Raw genomic sequence first — 21,443 nt, 5'->3', positions numbered from 1 at the left:
CAATGCAAAATATATAATTTTTTTATTAAGTCTTAAGGTTTATAAAGCAATGTTTTTTACATGTCTTTTTTTTTTTCTTTTCACATCTTGTCTATCTATCATGCAAAGTAATTTTCATTTTAAGATTAGAAATAATTTTATGCATCAGAAAATTTTGAAATTTCACATGCGAAATCTTATAATATCTGGATAGTTATCAAATGTTTCTTAAGAAAAAACTTTATATTTTATCTGTTATCTTCAGTAATGAATCTCTGTACGGGTTCGGTAGATTTGAACGATCTCGCAACTACCATAAAAATTAGGAAATAAACATAAATTATGTCTCTTTCATTCTAGAATGAACATAAATGTTTAGATGAAATAGCTCAAATCTCATAACATTATACATTTATTATTTTTATTATATTGACGTTTCACCTATGCCTGGTTAACAATACAGAAGCTACAATGATGAGGCTCACGTGCACTCGTGTTACCGTATCAAATATCATAAAACTGACCTTTGGTCTGTACAAAGTAACTGGTCTTGGCTGTGTTTTAGTAGACTAGTATTTTGTAAAATACAGTCACATTCCCATTATTATACATTATATATGTATATATATTATTGATAATTAGAAATAAGTTCTTAAATATATTTTTTCTAAAACATAGAACAGTAAATAAAGAAGTAAAGCAAAAACATTATCTCATCTTGTTACAACCATTGTACTTGGTTGCTGGTTGACATAGGTTGCTAAGCCTTTAAAAATTTTGCATGTGGAGGATATGAAACAAAATATTTCTTTTTTAGGTTTTATATATACATTTGAATAAATAAAAGGCATAAATTACTACATCAATACCATAGAATACAACAAGAAATTGCAAGAAATTTGTAAATGTAGGTGTTGAACTCGGAGGATAGCATGGAAGTGCTGTAAATTTTAAACCAGTAAAAAGTTTAATATTTAATTTGCTTTATCTAAATATTTTGTGTTTTTTCAAAGTTAACTTACAGAAAGATTGTTTGACCTAAATGAAATTCCAGATCGATTCCCTATGATCAATAGCTTGGTGCAGAGAATCAACCTGCGCAAACGACGAGATTCCATTATCTTGGGTTCCGTGATTGGAGTGTGTACTATTCTTCTAATCTTGTATGTGACACATTGATTCATATTTCATGGATGAAAGTTAGTTGTTGTTGTTTTTTCTTTCAGGGAAAACTTTTGTAGCTTCATTCATGTAATTTGGTTTTAACCTTTACAGTGTGAATGAAAGGAACTGTGGTATTGTTGCACTGATATCTAAGTGTTTGTGACCAAAAGAAACCTGTCAGATTTTGTTTTGTTGCACTGCTGTTAATTATACAATATCAGCTCGTTGTCACGTGACCACTTTAACACGGAAAGGTTACAGAATGTGCCTTATGAGGTAAAATCATGAGTGAGTTCTTTCCATTTTCAAATATAGTAAAGGAAAATACAATAAATTTTAAATTTAATATATGGGACATAAATACTGAAAACAAGCGATTTTTATGTATTTTGTAAAAAAATAATAAAATTATTGAAAGATTTTCAAAGAATTAGAAACTTGTTTCTAAAGAAGAAAGGATGTGAAAATTTAATATACACAATGTTCTGAAGAGTTTGTAAAAATATATTTATTATGTGTGTGCTGGTGTTAGCTTCTAGTCTTAATCAAATTTGCTCGTGGGCATCAGTAACAGCACTTACACATCCTTAAAAATTAGAAAAGCTTCTTCCAATACTGGGAAAAAAAAAGTCCCTTCTTGTGATTATGATTAAATTGCTTATGAAGAATGAAATGAAAGTCGTTCTGGGGAAAAGTTCTCTAGATTGAACTTGTTAATAATTGCAGCTGTTTTTATGACTAGAAGGATGGGTATACTAAGTTATAAATCAAGATAACTTGACATGTGAAATTACTACAAAATTATTTTATTTAGTTTCTGTTTGTGACATTGACAGACATGTTAGTTTTTAGGCAGCAGCGAGATGTCATTAGTGTACAAATGTCTTTTTGTCAGTCTTTGCTGTTATCGTTATAAAATGTAGAAAAGACTTGAAAATTAGTTTAATGTATGATTAATAAAGTAACTCTCTAAAATTTTATTGCTAGAGAAGGTCTCTCTCTCGGGCCAGTGCCAGTTCAGCAAAATCAATTCTAACATTCATCCCTCTTACAGTCTTGTTTAACATTAAATCTAGTTGGTGTTTACTCATTTCGATGTGAGATCATATGATTTAAGTCCACCTCTGTCCTGGGTTAATATGTTAAAACTTTGGATGTGAGAACAGATTTACAAATTTTTTAACCATTTTTATCGTAAGTAACTGCATTAGTCACCAGATGGAGATGCTAAAATGATTTCTTTAGCAACAGTAGTTTATATTCACACTCTCACCTCTTCTTTCTAGTTTAACTTGAGCAATAGCACAGAAGTTCACAGCTAGCTTTTCGTAGTTTCACACACAAACAATTCAAATGATGGACATACTGTATATTTTTCCCTTACCTTCCAAACTTAGACTTATTACTTATGACTGTTTGTCAACCATAAAGAATCATTCACTGAAACCATACAGAACCTGAATACTTCACGAGTGACAGTTTTTGTAAAAAAATGGTTTAGCAGCTGAATGTTTGTAAATTTCAAATCAACAGGCATAAAGCGTTAATCAAATATTAGAATGGCATAATCACAAGATGGTGGAGTTGGGGGTTGTTTTGTGATGGTATTATTAAACCCAAAGCACAGATAAGTATAAAAATGTCCAAATTTAAAGCCTGAATAAACCAATAAGGTTCCTACACCTATGTTTGCAACAAGCGAGATGCCGACTTGAGAAATAATTTTTTTTTTGTTTCAAGATGGTGTTTGTAATATTCATAATGAAATTAAAACTATGTTACAGCAGCTTCTGCTTCTTCATTGACAGCTGTTGATATAGAATATCCGAGTTTGAACCTCTACCTTTATACAAACACAAGAAAATAAATTTTCAAATTTTTTTCTGAACATTTACAGTAACATCTCAAAGACTAAGCCATAAGTTAGTTCAAGCATGAATGAGCCAAGTAAATTTTAAGAAACAAGAAGTGTGTTATTACTTTTTGAGTTAACACCCCTTCCAGTATGTGCTCATTAATGGGTTTGATAATTTTGCTGATAACTTTTATGTCAGATGCTTCTCAATTTTTTCTTACCCTTGTGGAGTCGACAAACAAAAAACCATTTTCTTGTCCTCAGTAATCTGGTAGGTCTACCCTTAGAAGTTAATTCTACAAAAGAGTAGTTGGAAGAATAATTTTGTTTCACTGGTCCCCCATGGCATCACTAATTAAAGTACAGTATAAGAGTTTGTTTGTCAATTTAACCCAAAATATCTTCAGGAGATTTAATGTGTAAAGAAGCACGTGAACAAAAGTATGCACAGGAAGGTGGTTAGAGCAACTTTGGATAAACAGATGAAGTAATGCATTAATGAAAGGGTGAGAGATTAATAAATAAATTAAGATGAGAAGAAAGGGTTACCAATTCTTTTTTTGTTTTGTTTTGATTAAACAGATCAATGTATGAGAGACAGAGAAGTAGATAAATGAGGATTTATAAAACTATGGAGCAAAGAAATAAAGTAATTTTCTAATTTTCTTGTTCAGAAGATTATGGAGAATGAAGTTGTTAACTGATTTATTTATTTATTTTGCATTACTGTTTAGCTGTGGATTTGGTAAAACTAGTCTGTTGCAGATGGAATAGCAAATCAAAGAAGAGATTGGCTTGTACGTCATTCCCAAACATTCTTCTTCACTGATGTAACATTTTTTGGATAAGAAAAAAAATCACAAATAAATTACCAGTTAGTCAGCTGAATAGTAATGAATAATTAGTTGATTATCAAACACAAAGTATTTTAGGTTAGTAGTGGTGAGTAAAGGACTACACTTCAAAACCTACAAGAATTATTATTAAAAAAAGTGTTTTAGATAGCGAGGAAATGATAGTTACAAACAAGCTTCTATGAATAATCCAGGAGATTAACAGTGCAGATAATTAATTATACTTCTCACAAGTCCTTAGTATTAGACCTATTATATTATTAACACTGCATTCTTCATCTAGTCCTTTAGGGATTTTGAAGAATTAGTGGTGTATAATAATCCAGAGCTCATCGGGCCTAATGGGACACAACAAACACAGTAGTGGAACACTACTTATATAAGCCACTTATTACAAGAACAATTGTTATGGTGTAACAAATGGCTTGTATTTGTAACGTTCTGACCACCACTGTATTTGTTGTATCCCGTCTGGTGAAGTGAGCTCTCTGGATTGAGAAAAAACACATCAATGGATATTGCAAACATAGTGTGTTTGGAATACTATTATTATATAGGTGTCAACCTGTAAAACTCACGAGTGAGTGAGAAAATTAAACAAACCAGGGTCCAGGGTAAAATCATGATGGGAGACCAAGAGGGGGCAGAGGCCCCCACCAAGAAACGAATTTTGCATTTTTTAGAACCTAAATGGAGATCTCTGGTGGCTTTTCAACAGGAGGGTTGTGCATATATGATAATACAATATCAAATGGAACAAATAGATTCAAATGTTATCATTGATATGATTGATCATATAACTAATTTCACTTGTCTGTATGTAAATTATTTGTTCATAAAATCAAGTCAAAAGCAATGATTCAAAATGCCATCCCCCACAGTATTAGTACACCATCATCAAAACTTGGAAATTCTTTGAATTCACCTTGAATGTTGTAAATTTTTGATAAATATATGCAGTATATATTTTCCTAATAGGTATGAATTCTATAATTAAAATACAATATAGTACATGCACATTTTCGGTAAGTAAAAATAAAAAAAAACATGCATTAAACAAGTTCATTTTTTTTTATAAGTAATCATTTGTGTATCTGATCATCAGGCCTATTGCATATTTCTAGTAATAAAATAACTTCATAGGAAAGAAAATAACAAAATCCAAAAAGTGAATATAAAGTGGTGAAAACTCGCCAAATTGAAATAATTTTGTTAATAAAATAGGAAAACAACGTTTAGGGCACTAGCCCTTGATCAGGTTACCAGTAAAAATTAATAAAATTATTTCATTTAGGCGAGTTTTTCAATATTCTCTGCATATTTCTTCATGCTAGGCTTCCGTTTTATTTTGAAATTTACGGGAAAATATTTATTTAACTACATGACTTTGCGACGGCTTGAATGGGTAATGAAGAAAAACTACCATGATGATGACAAAACGTTGTACATTTGTTGTTATGTTAAACTTATATTAAAGTTTTTCTTCATTACCCATTCAAAACATCTCCAGGCATTACCTAACCTTCTGTTGGATTCCTCTAAATCTGATGTAATATCTAGAATTTATTCATTTATCAATTATTTTCAAACCATATATCAAGTTAACCTAACACGTCTTGAAACGTCAACTAGGTTCATCCTTTGCGGCTTGCGCCCGACACGAAGTTTCTGGTACATATGATGAACCAGTAGGCCGGCCTAGAATATGTCTAGACCTAAGTATCGACCACTACGTTCTTTACATGTGAAAGTTATATTTACCTTATAGCTGAGGGTATTTTGACTAGCAAATACTTTCAGTATTGATCCCAATGACGACTTGATGTTCTCCAAGTTTTCGTGAGGGTTTAAGTTAATGTGTTTTTCAATATCAAACAGCGCTTGCAGCTGACTGAATGGTTACACACTGTGTATCGAAAATAATTCTTACTAGACGATTCAAGCACGATGCATGGGTACTTCTTTGTCCATTCTGGATTAAATTTAGTATTATACTTTACAGCACCTTTATATTATCACATTGGATTGTTTTGATGTTGATAGATACCGAACTTCTTTCACTCACCTTGTTTACTAGATTCACAACAAATGGCACGCGCTTGATTGCATATGATAGCTCATTTCATTGGTTATCGGGCGAACAAAGAACCAATCACTCGACGCAGCTACTATCTATTTTAGACTGGTTATTTATCCTAGCTACCCATCGTGCACATTCGAAGTAAATGACTAGGACACTTCTAACAGTTTTGCGAAGAAAATTACATGATAAAAAAAAGAAAGAAATTAAACGCTGATAATCGTGAGATTTTAGCAGTCTGGCTTAAGAGCGTGATCTGTGTTCAAAATGCACGAGTCTCACACAATATGCGTGAGTGTTGACAGTTATGCTATTATACATGTCTAATTCTTGAAAATCCTTAAGCGACTAGATAAAGAATGTAGTGCTAAAAATATAATAGGCCTAATACTAATGACTTATGATAGGTATAATTAATTATAATCATACTTCGCGAGCTTGGAAAAGGTGTTCACCATAACGAGTACGGATGATTATTTTATCCTATTGTATTCCAACGTCCAAGTCATTTTTAAAATTGTATTTACCAACATTAAGTTAATTTATTCGAGTTATATCATTATGATGAAGGCGTTTGATATCACGTGAAAATAATATTACCTTATAAGTTATAATGAGTCGTAAGTTTTATCAGTATCTACAAAAATATAATCTAACTTTCGTTTTGAGAGTATAAAAATGAACTACTTAATACTTTATACAGAAAATGTTTACAACAGTCAAATAACTCCGATACAAGTCTTTGTGCTTTTCATAAAAGAAAATTATCCTTCAAGATTTGATACAATTCTACTGTTAATTGTAAGGACAATAGCTGCAATTAGTTGTAATATGTTTAGTGCGGTCTCACGAATTCATCAATACCAATCATTAATTATTTAATTTCGCTACAATTGTGCTAATTAGTGTAAAGATAGGTAGCTTTCGGTTGGAGTAAAAATATTAAACATGTCACATCTAAGATAAAAGACCCGATACAAGCGTCGGTTACACGACAGTTACATTTGTTGTTAGTCTAACATAAGACATAAAAATCGAGGCTTGAAGCCCACTTGTGTAGCTTTGCGCTTAAAAACAAACATTCCTTTAGTCTATGCAACAAACATATATACAGGTAAATAAGGGAGGATAAATAAAATTTTATAGAAAATTAAATCGTACGTAAAGACAAAGTGTTAACACTATGCTTTTATTTTTCTTTTGAATTTACACCATGATTAGCAATTTTCTAATGTACTTATCTACAAGTCGAACTTCCGATGAAAGAGAAAGTTTTTTGTTTTTGCTCGACATATTTGTAATTTTTATTTTTGCTGCCCTGGTGGCAGAAAATTACTACTAATAATCATGGCGGAGAAAAGAAAGAGTGAGTGTGTAGAAGAGCTGGAAAATCAAACTACTGACGAAGAATGGATTGGTCCTTTACCTTCCGAAGCTGTGAAGCCAAAGAAAGTGAAAGTTTTAGAGTTTGAGAATGTTTACTTAGATAACCTTCCATGTGCAGAGTCTTACGAAAAAAGTTACATGCACCGTGATGTGATTACTCACGTCGTTTCCACTCCTACGGATTTTATCATTACCGCTAGTTGCGACGGGCATGTGAAGTTTTGGAAGAAAGAAGAACAAGGTATCGAGTTTGTTAAACATTTCAGAACTCACCTGGGTAATGTACAGGACGTGACAGCCAACTTGACAGGTACATTGTTTTGTTCAGTTTCAAATGATAAGTCTTTGAAAGTGTTTGATGTGGTAAATTTTGATATGATTAACATGATGAAACTGTCCTTTGTCCCTGGGCGATGTGAGTGGGTACACAATGCAGGAGACCCCATTGCAGCACTAGCTGTTTCTGAAAAAGAATCTACGCGAATCCACATTTTTGATGGCCGAGGTGATAATACTCCACTTCACACACTAGAAAGAATCCATACAGCTCCATTAGTGTTAATGAAGTATAATCCAGTTTTTGAAACAGTGGTTTCTGTTGACAGAAATGGTGTGTTGGAATATTGGACAGGGCCAAAATATGATTTCAAGTTTCCTAAAGTGGTTAAATTCACATCTAAATTGGACACAGATTTATATGAATTAGCAAAATGTAAAACCTGTCCAACAGGCTTGGCATTTTCACCTAATGGCCAACTATTTGCAATGTTATCCATGGACAGGAAGGTACGAATTTTTAGGTTTCTCACAGGAAAGCTGATTCGAGTCTTTGATGAAACATTACAGATGCTATCTGAATTACAGCAGATGCAACAACTGTTGCCAAATATGGAATTTGGTCGAAGAATGGCATTGGAAAGAGATTTGGAAAAATCGGATGCCTTTGGCCTCGCTAACATTACGTTTGATGAAAGTGGATATTTTCTTCTTTATTCAACTTTGCTGGGCATTAAAATTCTTAATGTTAAAACAAATCGCTGTGTTAGGATTTTGGGTAAAAATGAAAGTATTCGACCCTTGCAGTTAGCACTATACCAGGGGATACCTAACAAATCTAAAGCTGTTGTTACACTTGAAATGAAGGCTTCTGAAAATCCAACATTGGAAAAAGTTATACCAGATCCAACAATTTTTTGTAGTGGGTTTAAAAAAAACAGGTTCTATATCTTCAGCCGAAGGGAGCCTGAAGATACTAAAGGAGTAGATGCAGAGAGGGACATTTTCAATGAAAAGCCTTCCAAGGAAGATATAATTGCTGCTACAGAAGCATCAGGACAGCAGCGTATATTTGAGACATGCACTATCCATACTACAATGGGTGACATTCACTGTAAGCTTTTTGCAAAGGAGTGTCCTAAAACAATAGAAAACTTTTGTATTCACAGCAAAAATGGCTACTACGACGGCCATATCTTTCATCGAGTTATTAAAGGCTTCATGATTCAGACCGGTGATCCTACTGGAACTGGATCAGGAGGTGAGAGTATCTGGGGAGGAGAATTTGAAGATGAGTTTCATCCAGCCCTTCGTCACGATCGACCATATACTTTAAGTATGGCTAATGCAGGACCAAACACAAATGGCTCTCAGTTCTTCATCACAGTAATCCCCACTCCATGGCTTGACAATAAACACACAGTGTTTGGTCGTGTGATAAGGGGTATGGAAGTTGCTCAAAATATTAGCAAAGTAAAAACTCATCCTAAAACTGACAAGCCATATGAGGATGTAAGGATTATAAATGTGACATTGAAGTAGTAAACATTCAAGTTGGTAGTTGTGAATTATTTTTTTGATATTGGAAACTCGATGTTTTTTGTTTTTTTAAACTCAGCAAGAAGACATGTTTGCAAAAGTCCTTTTTTTTTCTCTCTTTTTCATCTGCATATTGAAAAACTTGAACAAGTCTAATATATGATTTTCATTTAACGTTTTCAATATTTTAAAATGTGTTAAAATATCATTACTAAATCATATAAATAATGTACTTCAGTTACTGGTAATATTTTTTCATAAACTCATGTCAGAATATATGCATCTTTCTATTAATAGTAACTTTTTAAGCATGGTACATACCCTGTCTTCTAGCCTCACATGTTGCAAGATGGGAGACTGACATTTTATTTCACTAAAATACATGTTTGTCAAGAATCAATTTTAAATAATCAAATTTACTTTTTATATTGTATTATCTGTAGAAAATTCCCCCAAGTTTTTTTTACACAAGTCATCAAAAATCTATCTGAAACTATACAGCTCCATATCCCCTGTATTAAAGGTCATCTAGGAATTTAATGAAATGCCTTGGTCATAAGATTAATAAGCATGCATAAGCTATAAACTGTATCAAAGACTAACAAATACACATATTTTTTGATAATTTGAATCTGGGCTAGGTGTGTCCTGATGGCCAGTTTACCAGAGAGTGGATTGGAAGAGTTGTGTCTGTATCATGTCATTGAACAAACTATGTACTTTCAGCTGTAGGTGTGTGTTATAAAAGTCATAGTCAGTTCTTTTAATCAGTTAAGTGTAAGTGGTGGGTGCTGTTACTGATTTTCCTCCCTCTAGTGGTCAGCTATTCTAAATTAAGGGGTTGCTATACTTGAACGATAGGATTGTTTGTCCTAGCTATTTAGCCTATGCATATATCAAATTTGGTTTCTGAAAACTTTCAACACTGTTTTTGGTATAATACTAACCAGAAGAATTATGTTTGAGCCTAACGCAACAAACATTTGTTTAAATTTTTAATGCTATTTTTAATTGGAGATCATAATTTAATCGAAACATTGAGTGGTATAACATTTTTTTGTGCATTAAAATAACATTTCATTTGTCTTAAATAATACCCAAATATGGTCTATTGTACAATTGTAATAGTAATTACTCATGTTTTATATTTCATCTTCAGTTTATCCTTTAAAATTTAATTATTTAATTCAATGTGAAAAATGAATACTTTAAACAAGATATAGTTTTATACCATGTTATTTAAGATTAACTTGAGTTCATATCAGTAATGATAGAGCGGAGTTTTGAGTGGAAATTTACAATTATTGGTCATTTAACTTCAACTAACTGATTGCTCTCACATGAGATTTTAATAGTGGAAATAATAACATTTGGAAATTAATTTCGAATAGTTTATCATTTTTTGTGAGTCACGATGCCAATCAATTAGGCTTAACCTTGAATTAATAAAAAAAAAATCGTAACGGAAGTGTTTTGACTAAGTGGAATAGTGAGAAACACTAATTTTGATTAATGAATTATTTTACATGACACTGATTAATATATAATCAATGCTCATGGGTAATCAAGTTAAATGCCCAGCTCTATTCAGATAAGTAGTAATTCATTATCGTACTTAATATTGGCAGTGTGTTAAGATGCAATATAATTATATTAAAAATAGGCTTATCAATTAGACTGCAGATCGCGTTTAACATTACCTATACTATACATAGAATGAATGTTGCTTAAAATGTACCATTAAACACCATCATTCTTACAGTTCTTTATTTTTATGACATAATTCTGTGATCATCAACTACAACTGGTAAATCTGGCGCATGTCCTAATATAATTCTTTCATTTAAGTGTGAAGATTAAAAGAGCAGTTCATCCAGTCCCGAATGATAATTATTTTAAAGCCAGTTTGATGTGTCGCACCATCTGGTGGCTATAAGTATAACTTTCACAAAGTTTTCTTAGCATAAATGTTTATGTTGAATTGATTAATATCCAGATAAAGAAAGTAGTCCCACTTTTAAACTGTAATGTTTAAAATTACAAATTTTATTCGTTAACAGATAAGACTTTTCTAGAGTTCAGTAAGTAACAAAAGTTTGTATGTATATCTATATAAATATAATAATACTGTCTGTTGTATGTCCATGTAACTACTTCACTGGGTGTAGATAGATCTTCACCAAAATTGGTATGGAGGTTCATTGGATCCATGCGAAGATACATGCAAACTTGCGGTTTCACATTTTCTGTTTTGCAGTTTTTATGCGCATTTTTGCGTTTTTTACAATTTCATACAAGGGAAGCAACTTTTCATGTCTTAAGATAACCTTTCATTAATCATGAATATACACAACACTTCCGTCCAAGAGACGGGTACTCCAGCTAGTCTATTATATATATATTATTACCAGTGTAATTTGGTTTCGATATTTCAATTGAGAAATGGGCACCACAGTTAAGAAAAACTTTTTTTCTATAGAACAAATTACAAGAGAGCAGTTATAAACGGCTGTGAAAAGAAAGATCAATGAAGTAATTTTCTCTAGTGCGCTGGTAACCTTAGAGATAAGTGTAGTAACCACAAAGGAAAAATACCAGGAAAAGTGCCATGGATTTAAATTTGAATTTTTTGACTGAGTTTGAAGAAAGAGTCCAGACAATGTAAAATCAAAGTGAAAAGTAATATTTTATTAGCAACAAAAACAATAAAGGACCTAAAAGAGTACACAAACTGAATAGACGGCATTTACATTGGTTATTTAATTTGTTTACTTATTAATTGACTTATTCTTGACTAAGAGAGCATAACGTTATATACAAGATTCTATAAAGTCACCACCTTTTAATGCGTATGCGCCAACACGTCAACACTGGTAATTCCAACAGAAAAATACCGGCTCAAGGCATCACTTGATCTGTCATTGGAAACTTGTGTGGTCTTCCCACGTGGAAACACGAGTGATATCATGGGGGAATAACCCAGAAAAATATGTATCAAGAGCGAAAGGAATTTAGCCATTTTTCCTGACCAACGTTCTGGTGTCGAAACTAGTCAAGATTAGAATTTGTATGTGCGAAAATGTTTGAAAAATCTAGGTTAACGTGAAACGCTTACCTTATCAAATTAAACTAAAGAAAACATTAAATATGCTTTGCATATGACACACAGTTAAAAACAGTATACAACATAAGAAATAAGTAAATGCATTGCTCAATATTACCACAGCGAGAGAAGTTATACACGTAATGGTTTTCAGTATGTTTTTTAGAGTAAAGCCACCTTGGGTTATCGAACCCTGAATTCTAGCGTTATAAGTCCGTAAACATACCACTGTCCCACCAGAAGACAGTAGTGGTGTTAAGGTATTAAAATATTTTTTACTTATTTATTTATTGCACTTTTCAAACAAAGTTATCATTGAACACCACCACTACTACTAAAATTATCGAACCAACTAAACCTGCTTTAATTCTTGTACGAAATGTCCAGTAGCGTAACTATACTTACTCCAAATCCAGTAATCTATCAAATACGAAATGCCAAAGATATTAGCATTGGAAAGCGCTTAAAAATTCGTGGTTCGTCCATGTTTCACTTAAAAATATTTATTAAAAACGTAACACGTTGTTAAAAAGTCTCGCAAGAAAAATAAGCGGCATTGGCGTTCAAAACTGCTGTTTTGTGGCTTATTTTCAAAAAGGCGATTTGTGCGGCACAAATTTTGGATGTGTTTTTTAATTGAATAGTAGTGGAGGTAGGATGATTCTAAAATCATGGCAATGTGTAGGCTATTAATTAACCCAGTCAAACACCGAAACCACTCCTTCAACCATTTTATTATGTGTTGAAGTCAGATACTTTAGAAAAGCCCATATAAACGAACTCAGAGTAAAACAAGCTCAACTCCGCTTATTAATAGCGGACTTGGCAACATTAATCACATCATTTAAAGTTTCTGCGTTAGTTCTTATGTATCTTTGTCAGTTGCAGGTAGCTGGTTCGAATCCTCGTCCCACCAATTATGTTCGCTGTTTCAGCCGTGGGAGCATTACAATATGACGGTCAATCCCATTATTCGTTGGTAAGAGTAGCTCAAAAGCTGGCGGTGGCTCCCTTCCTTCTAGTTTTTCACCAGTTAGAGACAGATAGCCCTCGTGTAGCTTTGCGCGAAATTCAAAACAAACAAACCAATCTTAGTTGGCCTGCTTAAACAAACTGTAATACCACCGACCACAAAAATAACAGTTAAAACGAACACAGAAAATCACATCTGTAAAAACCACAATTAAAATCATTAGTTCTATATCGAACCCGAATAAAAATACTCGGTATGCATATATATTTATTTACATACTTTATTAAAGAATCATTAGGTTTAGGTAGTTACTCAGCACCATAATCAATTTAATCGGTATGATTTGACCTAATAGGATTGAAATTATGTGAAAGAGTTATCATATCATTAAATAATACATTGAAACTTTGAGTTCTACAGGTTATAAAAAACTGCTAGTTGAGGCATAATAAACACAGTAAATACTAATTCAGTTTAATAATTAGATGTATGTCTACTTATCTCTACTTTTACTTCTCCAAATTATATGAATTAAATGTATAAAAAAGCCGAATAATAGGATTGTAACCTTAATAAAAAAAATGTTGGCGAGAACTAATGTGATATGCAGGTATATCTTGTGTTTTCTACCTGCTGTAGTGATATAGAGATTTTAAATTTATTTGGTTATTTAATTTCCATGAAATAATGGCGGGAACACGTGGTCCAGAAAGTTGTTAAGGTTATCTTGTTGTAATTGCTTCGTTTCTTAGTTCTCTGTAGCAAATGATGTCTCTTCTGCCAGAGAAGATATTCAGTAATATAAAGCATCTGGGTTAAAAGGATTAGTATTGTAATATTTTTTACTGGTCGATTATGATGTTCACTGGATGTAACAGCCGACCAATGCTATGAGAGAACAAAGGTCATTAGGTTACGGTTTCCACTGGACAAAGAAAGTGAGTTTACCTGTTGAATTCTAGGAAAAACATTTTTAGCCAGCTTCTACCAGGAGATCAGTAAGTGAAGACTTGTCAAGAATAACGTATTTAGTTATACAGAGATTAATCAATTGGAGTTCCTCTGAGCAGTGTTCACCTGGAACTTAGGGCATCTCCTTCTGGAATCCTGTGAGTGAGGCAAAGCAGATCACACGCCCCACTGCCTGGAATGGATAGACTTAGGAGCATGTTGTGCGACACTAGGTACTGATCTTTGACGGTCCGACCCTCGATATTGTTGTTGAATACCTGGATGAGGGGCAGCAAATTACTGGAAAACTGTCATGAACGAGCTGCATCACTGATTTGACCCAGAGGAGAATTGGACGAGTTCAAGGCTCAGAACTGGATTGGCACCGAGGGACTGGCTGCCTAAACTGATGATCTATACGAATAACATGGTAAGGCATACCGGGTAACGGCCTCAACAGAGCGGGAGGACATCCTGATAAGTTCATTGGGGGACTCCTAATGAGCTTATACGACATCACCTGCGAGTGATGAATATTATCCCTCTCACAGAAGTCATGACATGACCACTTCCCATCGTCCCTTCGCGAAGACACAGTTAATTCCCGGAATCCTTTTGTACTTTTAATAGGATAATTGTTTCTTTTCTGTGGCGTTAACTATGTAAGCTATACATATATTAATACGTCAGGATTATTTGTATATGACGTCAGAGAGGTGGTCGATTTATACTGTCGGAGGGTGTCTACTATCTGGTAAGATGTGTACATTTTGATTTGTTGTAAACGTCTTACACTTACTGTGCGTATTAAATGGTCAGCTTCTGTTTTGTTTCGGTTTCATCGTTTTGTCGGAGTAGTTATCAGAAGAGATACAGACGAACGAAAGTCCCACCGGCCATACTTTATACCTGGTCAAGATGACCCTTTCGTCCGTTGCAACACCTCTCGTTCCACTAGCCAGTATGATAACGAGGAAGTTCACTAAAATCAGGTCTGTCTTAAGGAAGTTCTTTCCAAATCCTTTTCATTCTTTATTTACGTCTGGAATTCCAATTATAAGTATTATTACACGTTTATCTGTTTTTAATTATGAAGCATAAAAACACTTGCGAAGGACTTAAACATTTTGAAATCGTATTAAACCATCAAACTAACTGAAACACTTCAGTAATATATCACCTTTTTATTTTATTTTATACAAAGAACGACAAGTAACGTAAATGGACGCTCTTGCGTGGTATCTCATACAATTTTTAAAAAAGAAAATATACACATTTAATTTTTTCTATAATATATATACATGTACAAGTTTTGTGTTCCTTTCACCTGCGAGAGAAAGTACTTTAAATTTTTCTCTTTTTGTTAAATAAGGTGAAACGGAAAATGATGGGAAACTGTTAAATAGTTTCAAAAAATGGTGTTATACTTGGTTTCTCTTAGCCGATTACGTTGTTTTTAACAGTCTAAAATGTTTGTCAGAAAAAAAACAAAACAGTGATCATTTTGTGAACAGCAACTGATATATATATATCGAGTGTACAGTAATTTTTCTTAATGTAATATCTTCTCTGACGTGCTGCAGCCAAGTTACACCTTTTATTATGGTGAAAAAAAAACCTATATTGCCAAGACGGCCCACTTAACCCTTAAAGTATAATCAGGCTAACCACAGGGATCCAGGGGGCAGCTTACAGAATGAAGTGTGTTGAAGCACACTGTCGTATAAAAGAGTATATATATATAATACTAGAAAGTGTTCTGTTTCAAGAGTAAATAAAACCAAAATTAAGAATAACAAATTATTTTTTTTTATTTCTTGCTTTTCAAGTTCATGTCATGCTGTGTTGTAGCCCACAGAGTGCATAATTCGTCTCGTCATTCATGTAATCAGCACGTTATACTGACGCCATTGACAGTGCAAATTGCAATGTTAAGCGTCCCTTTTGTGACGTCATTTTAATGTATACTGATTGACTGACAGACAACAAAATACTGTATAATGGTGCGAGTGTTTAAAACAGGTGGCCTTTGGCCCCCTTTCGGTAAAAATACGCTCACTATTTATACGAATCAAACTAACAAAGTGAGTGACATCAGGGCCAGTCTTGGTATATGTATTTAGTAAACGTTTTGATTGTAGATTGTGGTAACTTTTCCTCTTTTTAAATGTTTTTCTCACTATTTTTAGATTTCCCGAATTTTCCCACGTACTTTACTCTCCCAGTAGTTTACCACATCATCGAAAATTGTTCGTTAAGAAAGAGAGAGGGCATAATAATACAATTTTAACATCGTAACTCGTATGTTGTCAATAGATCCAGGGAATACAACTTTCACACTAGTCTTTCGTTATTGTCTACTCAAACAGTACCTTAACATTACTGGTGTTTCAAGCTCGTGGCCGCGAGGAATGCAAAACTAGCCATATGGATAGTAGAAAGACGACATCTCAAATATGCTGTGACCCTATACATGAAGGTCAAGTTGCACCAAGTTGCTTCCTCAAACATCGAAGTTTCTAATGCTGATCTTGGTAAGAAATGGGATTGTAAGAGTTTGAAGTTAAAAGGCATCACACGTAATATACACTTAAAATAACGAGTTTTAGTTAGCAAATTAGAAAACGCGACCATGAGACCTAAACAGTCTCATTTAAACAAGTCCTGTTCTCGTTCTTGTCTACAATCTATTTCCTGATATCCGGGTAAGCCAGTGGGTCGCATATAATCTAGTCGTGTTTGATGACCCTAATAAGCCGATTTATTCTGAATTCCTTGAAAAACTGGTATACATTAACTACACTGTTCTGTTTTTAAACGTTTTCAGAATATTCTTTTTTTTTTTTTTTGAATGAGAAGTGTTTAGAGAATGCCAATTCATTCCAATTTCTTTCTCTCTATTTTTATCCTAATAACGTAATTATAATTTTCATCCAACCTCTAATAAATACCTTAGTAAACTTTTTTTTTCCAAGATGTTACTTGTTTTAGGATGATGGAAAGTACGTGGACTTATAATGGTTGGAGACGGGCTTGAATGGGTAATGAAGAAAAACTTTAATATAAGTTTAACATAACAGCAAATGTACAACGTTTCGACAGGGTTTTGTCATCATCATACGTGGACTTGTTGTGCTTAAATTTATAAATAAATTTTGATAGGGCGCCACGCAAAACAGTATGGGTTGCGAAAAAAGACTAGTTATTTAAACTACAGGGTAGTTGGATAGAAGAAACAAAAGGGGCTGTTATTAATGAAGTCCAGTGAAACTGAACCCTTGTTATTGGTGGAGTGCCTCAAGGGTCAATGGTTGGACATTTGATTTTTTATTACTTATATTAATGATACTGATAGAGGTAAAATTTGTAAATTAGTAAAGTTCGGTGATAACATTAAACCCTCAGGGTATTTATAGCTGTTTTGAGGATATTTGGATATTACAGAGTTACTTGGATCAATTAATTAGTTGGACACGTATTTGGTAAAGGAAATAAAAAAAAGGGTATTTTATTTGGGTTATCATAATTTAGATCACACGTCTTATGTAGATGGGAAACAGCTCTGGAGAAAAGGATCTTCACATAATGGCGGATAAGTGACTCAAGCCAACAAGGCAGTGCTCTGTTGCTAGTAGCTAAGCTAAGAGAACTTTAATTACATCACTAATTAGGCTTCACTTGCACGAGACCACAGAAATATTTTCAGGGGGAGGTAAAACATATATGTAGGTGGATCAGCTTTTACAGTGCAAGCCAACAGACTAAAATAATGCGTTATGTGTACTTAAACGCAAACACAAATGTACATTTTAAATAAAAAAATACTAGAACTATTTAGTTTAACCACGATGTCAAGTTTACATCATAATAAGTGCTATTTTTTGTCCCTTTCTGCGGGGGCCCATGTCTACTTGTCTAAGATAGGATGTGAACTTACTAGCGATGGTTCACAGAAGACTTTTAGGATTATTCTGGGTTGGAAGAATTACCTCATAGTCATATGGATACATTAAGATATTTTAATGTATTTTCTTTAAAAAAAAAGAAGGGTAAAAAATCAACTTATTGGAGGGGATCGATAGGATAAATGCCTCCGATTTTTCTTACTATATTCTGAAGATATTAGGGTTAGAGGACATAAGTTTAAGGTGTGAAAAAAAAAAGACAGACTAGGCTCTAGTTAAGGCAGCTTTATTGTCCTTACAGAGGATTGATTTATGGAATGAGTTGCCATCCGTACCAGTGGAGACCAACAGTTTATTAGAGGAATCAACTATTTCCTCAGAAATAAGGGGTAGTTTTAAATTTTGACTTCTTTCAAGGGTGGGAATGCAAGACAGCCTTGTTTGTTTGTTTGTTTTGAATTTCGCGCAAAGCTACACGAGGGCTATCTGCGCTAGCCGTCTCTAATTTAGCAGTGTAAGACTAGAGGGAAGGTAGCTAGTCATCACCACCCACCGCCAACTCTTGGGCTACTCTTTTACCAACGAATAATAGGATTGACCGTCACATTATAACGTCCTCACGGCTGAAAGGGCGAGCATGTTTGGTGTGACGGGGATTCGAACCAATGACCCTCAGATTGAGAGTTGAGCGCCCTAACCACCTGGCCATGCCGGGCCCAAGACAGCCTTGAAGGACAGGACCAAATGTGACGATGTTGTCTTTATGCTTCAAGAAAATTATCTTGAATTTATTATAAATTACTAACTAGACTAGTGACAAATTCCAATTATTCACTGTCTGGTTCTTCTGTATTTAGTATATTATTATGACAATATTTCTATAACCTTGCATTTATCACGAACTAGTATATTAAAATAAACACGTCTTTTATATTTCTTCGTGATTTGTTTAAATGTATTCTAAAATGATGTCGCATAAAGAAAAATGTTGTAATTTCTTTTTCTTTAAATTAATAAAATTTGTTTTGACATTATAAAAGTAATTATATATTTACATTTAATATGAACATGTAGACATAGCACTAAATCTGACAAAGAAAGATTAAGCCTTTAACGTGAAAATAAACAAAGAAATAAAGGCTATTATGCAAGCCTATTTTTCACCTAATTTAATACGCAACAAAAGCGATAAAAACGAACAATGAAGATAACAGGTAAGCTAATATATTTGACTAATTTAACAAATGCATTTCTCCTTACACGGTGAGATCCAGCTTCCACAAAACTCGGTAAAGTCTCCGTGATTCTTTGGGTTACACATTTCAGCTGTGGAGGTTTCGCAGTTCCCTTCTAACTCGTCAGCTGGTTCCTTGTTTAGTGACAGCTCAGCCTTGAATGACCTTGCCCCCAAACGTAAAAATAATACATTCGTCACATATGACAAGGTTTAAAGCCCACACACGTAAGACTTAAGAGGATAGTCGTGTTGTACACGTATTGAACAGGAACGATGACATTCGATTTAGGTCTGACGCTGCCTTGTTTTAAATAGGTTCGTCAGGTCCGGGTTGAGAGAAGTACACCAGTGATTAAGACTTCACAAAGTTATAGTTCAATACTCTCATATAAAGTTTAAATTCCTAACTACTACTGTAGGACTTACCCACCCGACTACCCGTAAATATATTACACTTACATATACTTGAAGACCCCCCCCACGAGATTTAAATGCATTAAGTAAACAGTATGATCCCTTTCTGACGGTACTGTCAGACATTTCTCATAAAGTAGACACCTGACTACCTTAAAAAACCTCACACAGAGAGCCTAGTTTCGACCTAAGGCTCACACCAGCTGATAATGATATGGGATAAATGTCGGAAATAGTCTCGTTTAAATTAATATATTTATGAGTGAGGCTTTTGGAGATTAATAATTATTATTTTTTTTGTACAAAGCTACACAATATCTGTGCTGTGATCACTACGGGTGTCGAAAATCTGTTTTTAGTATTATAAGCATTCAGATTTGCCGCTCTGCCACTGGGGGTGAAGGTAATAAGGTATTTTCTTTATATATTTTGTGTGAAATATTGTAGATATTGTTATAAGATATATCTTGAATATTTTAATTTAGATGTTTGTTTGCTAGAGGGAGCATGTGATTACGTAATGTGACACAATATCTAGAAATTTCATAAAAGCTAAGACCTTTGAAGATTTCGGAAAATTTCTTGAAGTAAGTAGAAAAACAAAAGAGTACCAGAACTAATTAATGAAGAAGTGAGTAAACAATGAGTGCATAAGTTCATTGTCAGTCAGTAAGTTATTCAGTTCTGTTATTTAGCTAGCAAGCTAAACAGTTTGTGAGTTAGCATGTTTGTTTTCAATCTATTATTCAGGTAATTCTGTAGGTAAATTATTTTGTGATTTAGACTACGTTAGTGTTACGTCTCTGTTCGTTTGTTAATTTACGGTATAAATTCTTCCCGAGAAACTTTAGTGATACAAGTCCTTTCTTAATTAAAACTAGTTTATTATTTCTCGATACAACTTTATAATACACAGAATTTCCACAGTCACTTTAACTTAAACACACGCTATAATTCACAACGATTCACGACTTTACTCGATTATCTGTCTCTATATCTCCTTATCTGCAATTATTATCTCGCTTTATTTGCCGGGCTTATATACTAAAAAAGAGGGCGTCTAGCAAACGCTGGGACATTCGTGAGGTTCCCCGATCCTTCTAGAATCTCATCACGTGTTACCAGCGTTATGTGACTTCCGCTGTCGTAACATTAGTTTCAGAGTTGAGTTTCTGTTAAAACGTTATTTGTGAAGCTAGACCTAAAAGTGGACGTAGCCTGTAGAAAACGTTCTTAATGAAATAAAATAATGTTATAGTTTCGTGGACTGGGCCTTGCATTATTTTTATCAAATAATTCAAAATAACCTATCCAACACCATAAAATCATTATAATTGATGATAGATTGTTGCTAATTGGAGGCTAATTTTTAATATATTTTTAGACGTTTGTATTTTTTTGCAAGAGAAATATTTAAAATGACAGGATTATTGTGTCACTATCGTCTCTAAATTTCTTGTGAGTTTGGGAAACAATTTGAACTTTATAAAAAACACAAATTAGAGCAGGATTATTGAGACATTATTTAGATGTGTAATTTGGCGAAATACCATTCTCGAAGATCATGAAAATTGTAGAACTGTCAGTAGGGTAAAAAATATGAACATTATCATTATGTGGATCGGAATTGGTATTTTTATTTTTATGGAATAATCTAAAAGTACTGTTACGTCTCCGTTTGTTAATTAACTTTCCGTAACTTCGTTCCGACGAAACTTAAGCGACAC

At 33.5% G+C, this 21,443-nt stretch overlaps 2 protein-coding genes across 2 annotated transcripts in view; both read left to right on the top strand.

Moving 5' to 3' along the window:
* LOC106462729 (Golgi SNAP receptor complex member 1-like) overlaps positions 1–2,470 on the top strand; it is a 19,140-nt gene extending 16,670 nt beyond the window's left edge. The window contains exon 8 of the mRNA XM_013922676.2: positions 1,034–2,470. Coding sequence (XP_013778130.1) covers positions 1,034–1,158 — 125 coding nt within the window. The 3' untranslated portion in view covers positions 1,159–2,470. The remainder of the gene's footprint in view (positions 1–1,033) is intronic.
* A 4,809-nt stretch (positions 2,471–7,279) lies between these two features.
* LOC106462728 (peptidylprolyl isomerase domain and WD repeat-containing protein 1-like) lies at positions 7,280–9,147 on the top strand. The gene has a single exon (XM_013922675.2). The coding sequence runs from the start codon at positions 7,280–7,282 to the stop codon at positions 9,134–9,136; it is 1,857 nt and encodes a 618-aa protein (XP_013778129.1). The 3' UTR covers positions 9,137–9,147.
* The last annotated feature ends 12,296 nt before the right edge of the window (positions 9,148–21,443 follow it).

The sequence above is a fragment of the Limulus polyphemus genome, unplaced genomic scaffold (assembly GCF_000517525.1).
Source record: "Limulus polyphemus unplaced genomic scaffold, Limulus_polyphemus-2.1.2 Scaffold1233, whole genome shotgun sequence".
NCBI lineage: Eukaryota > Metazoa > Arthropoda > Merostomata > Xiphosura > Limulidae > Limulus > Limulus polyphemus.
Note: the sequence above shows the minus strand (reverse complement) of the source record. Positions and strands in the feature narration are given on the sequence as shown.

Excerpts from the sequence above, each read along its gene's own strand:
- LOC106462728 (XM_013922675.2), top strand. The coding sequence starts at position 7,280 with ATGGCGGAGAAAAGAAAGAGTGAGTGTGTAGAAGAGCTGGAAAATCAA.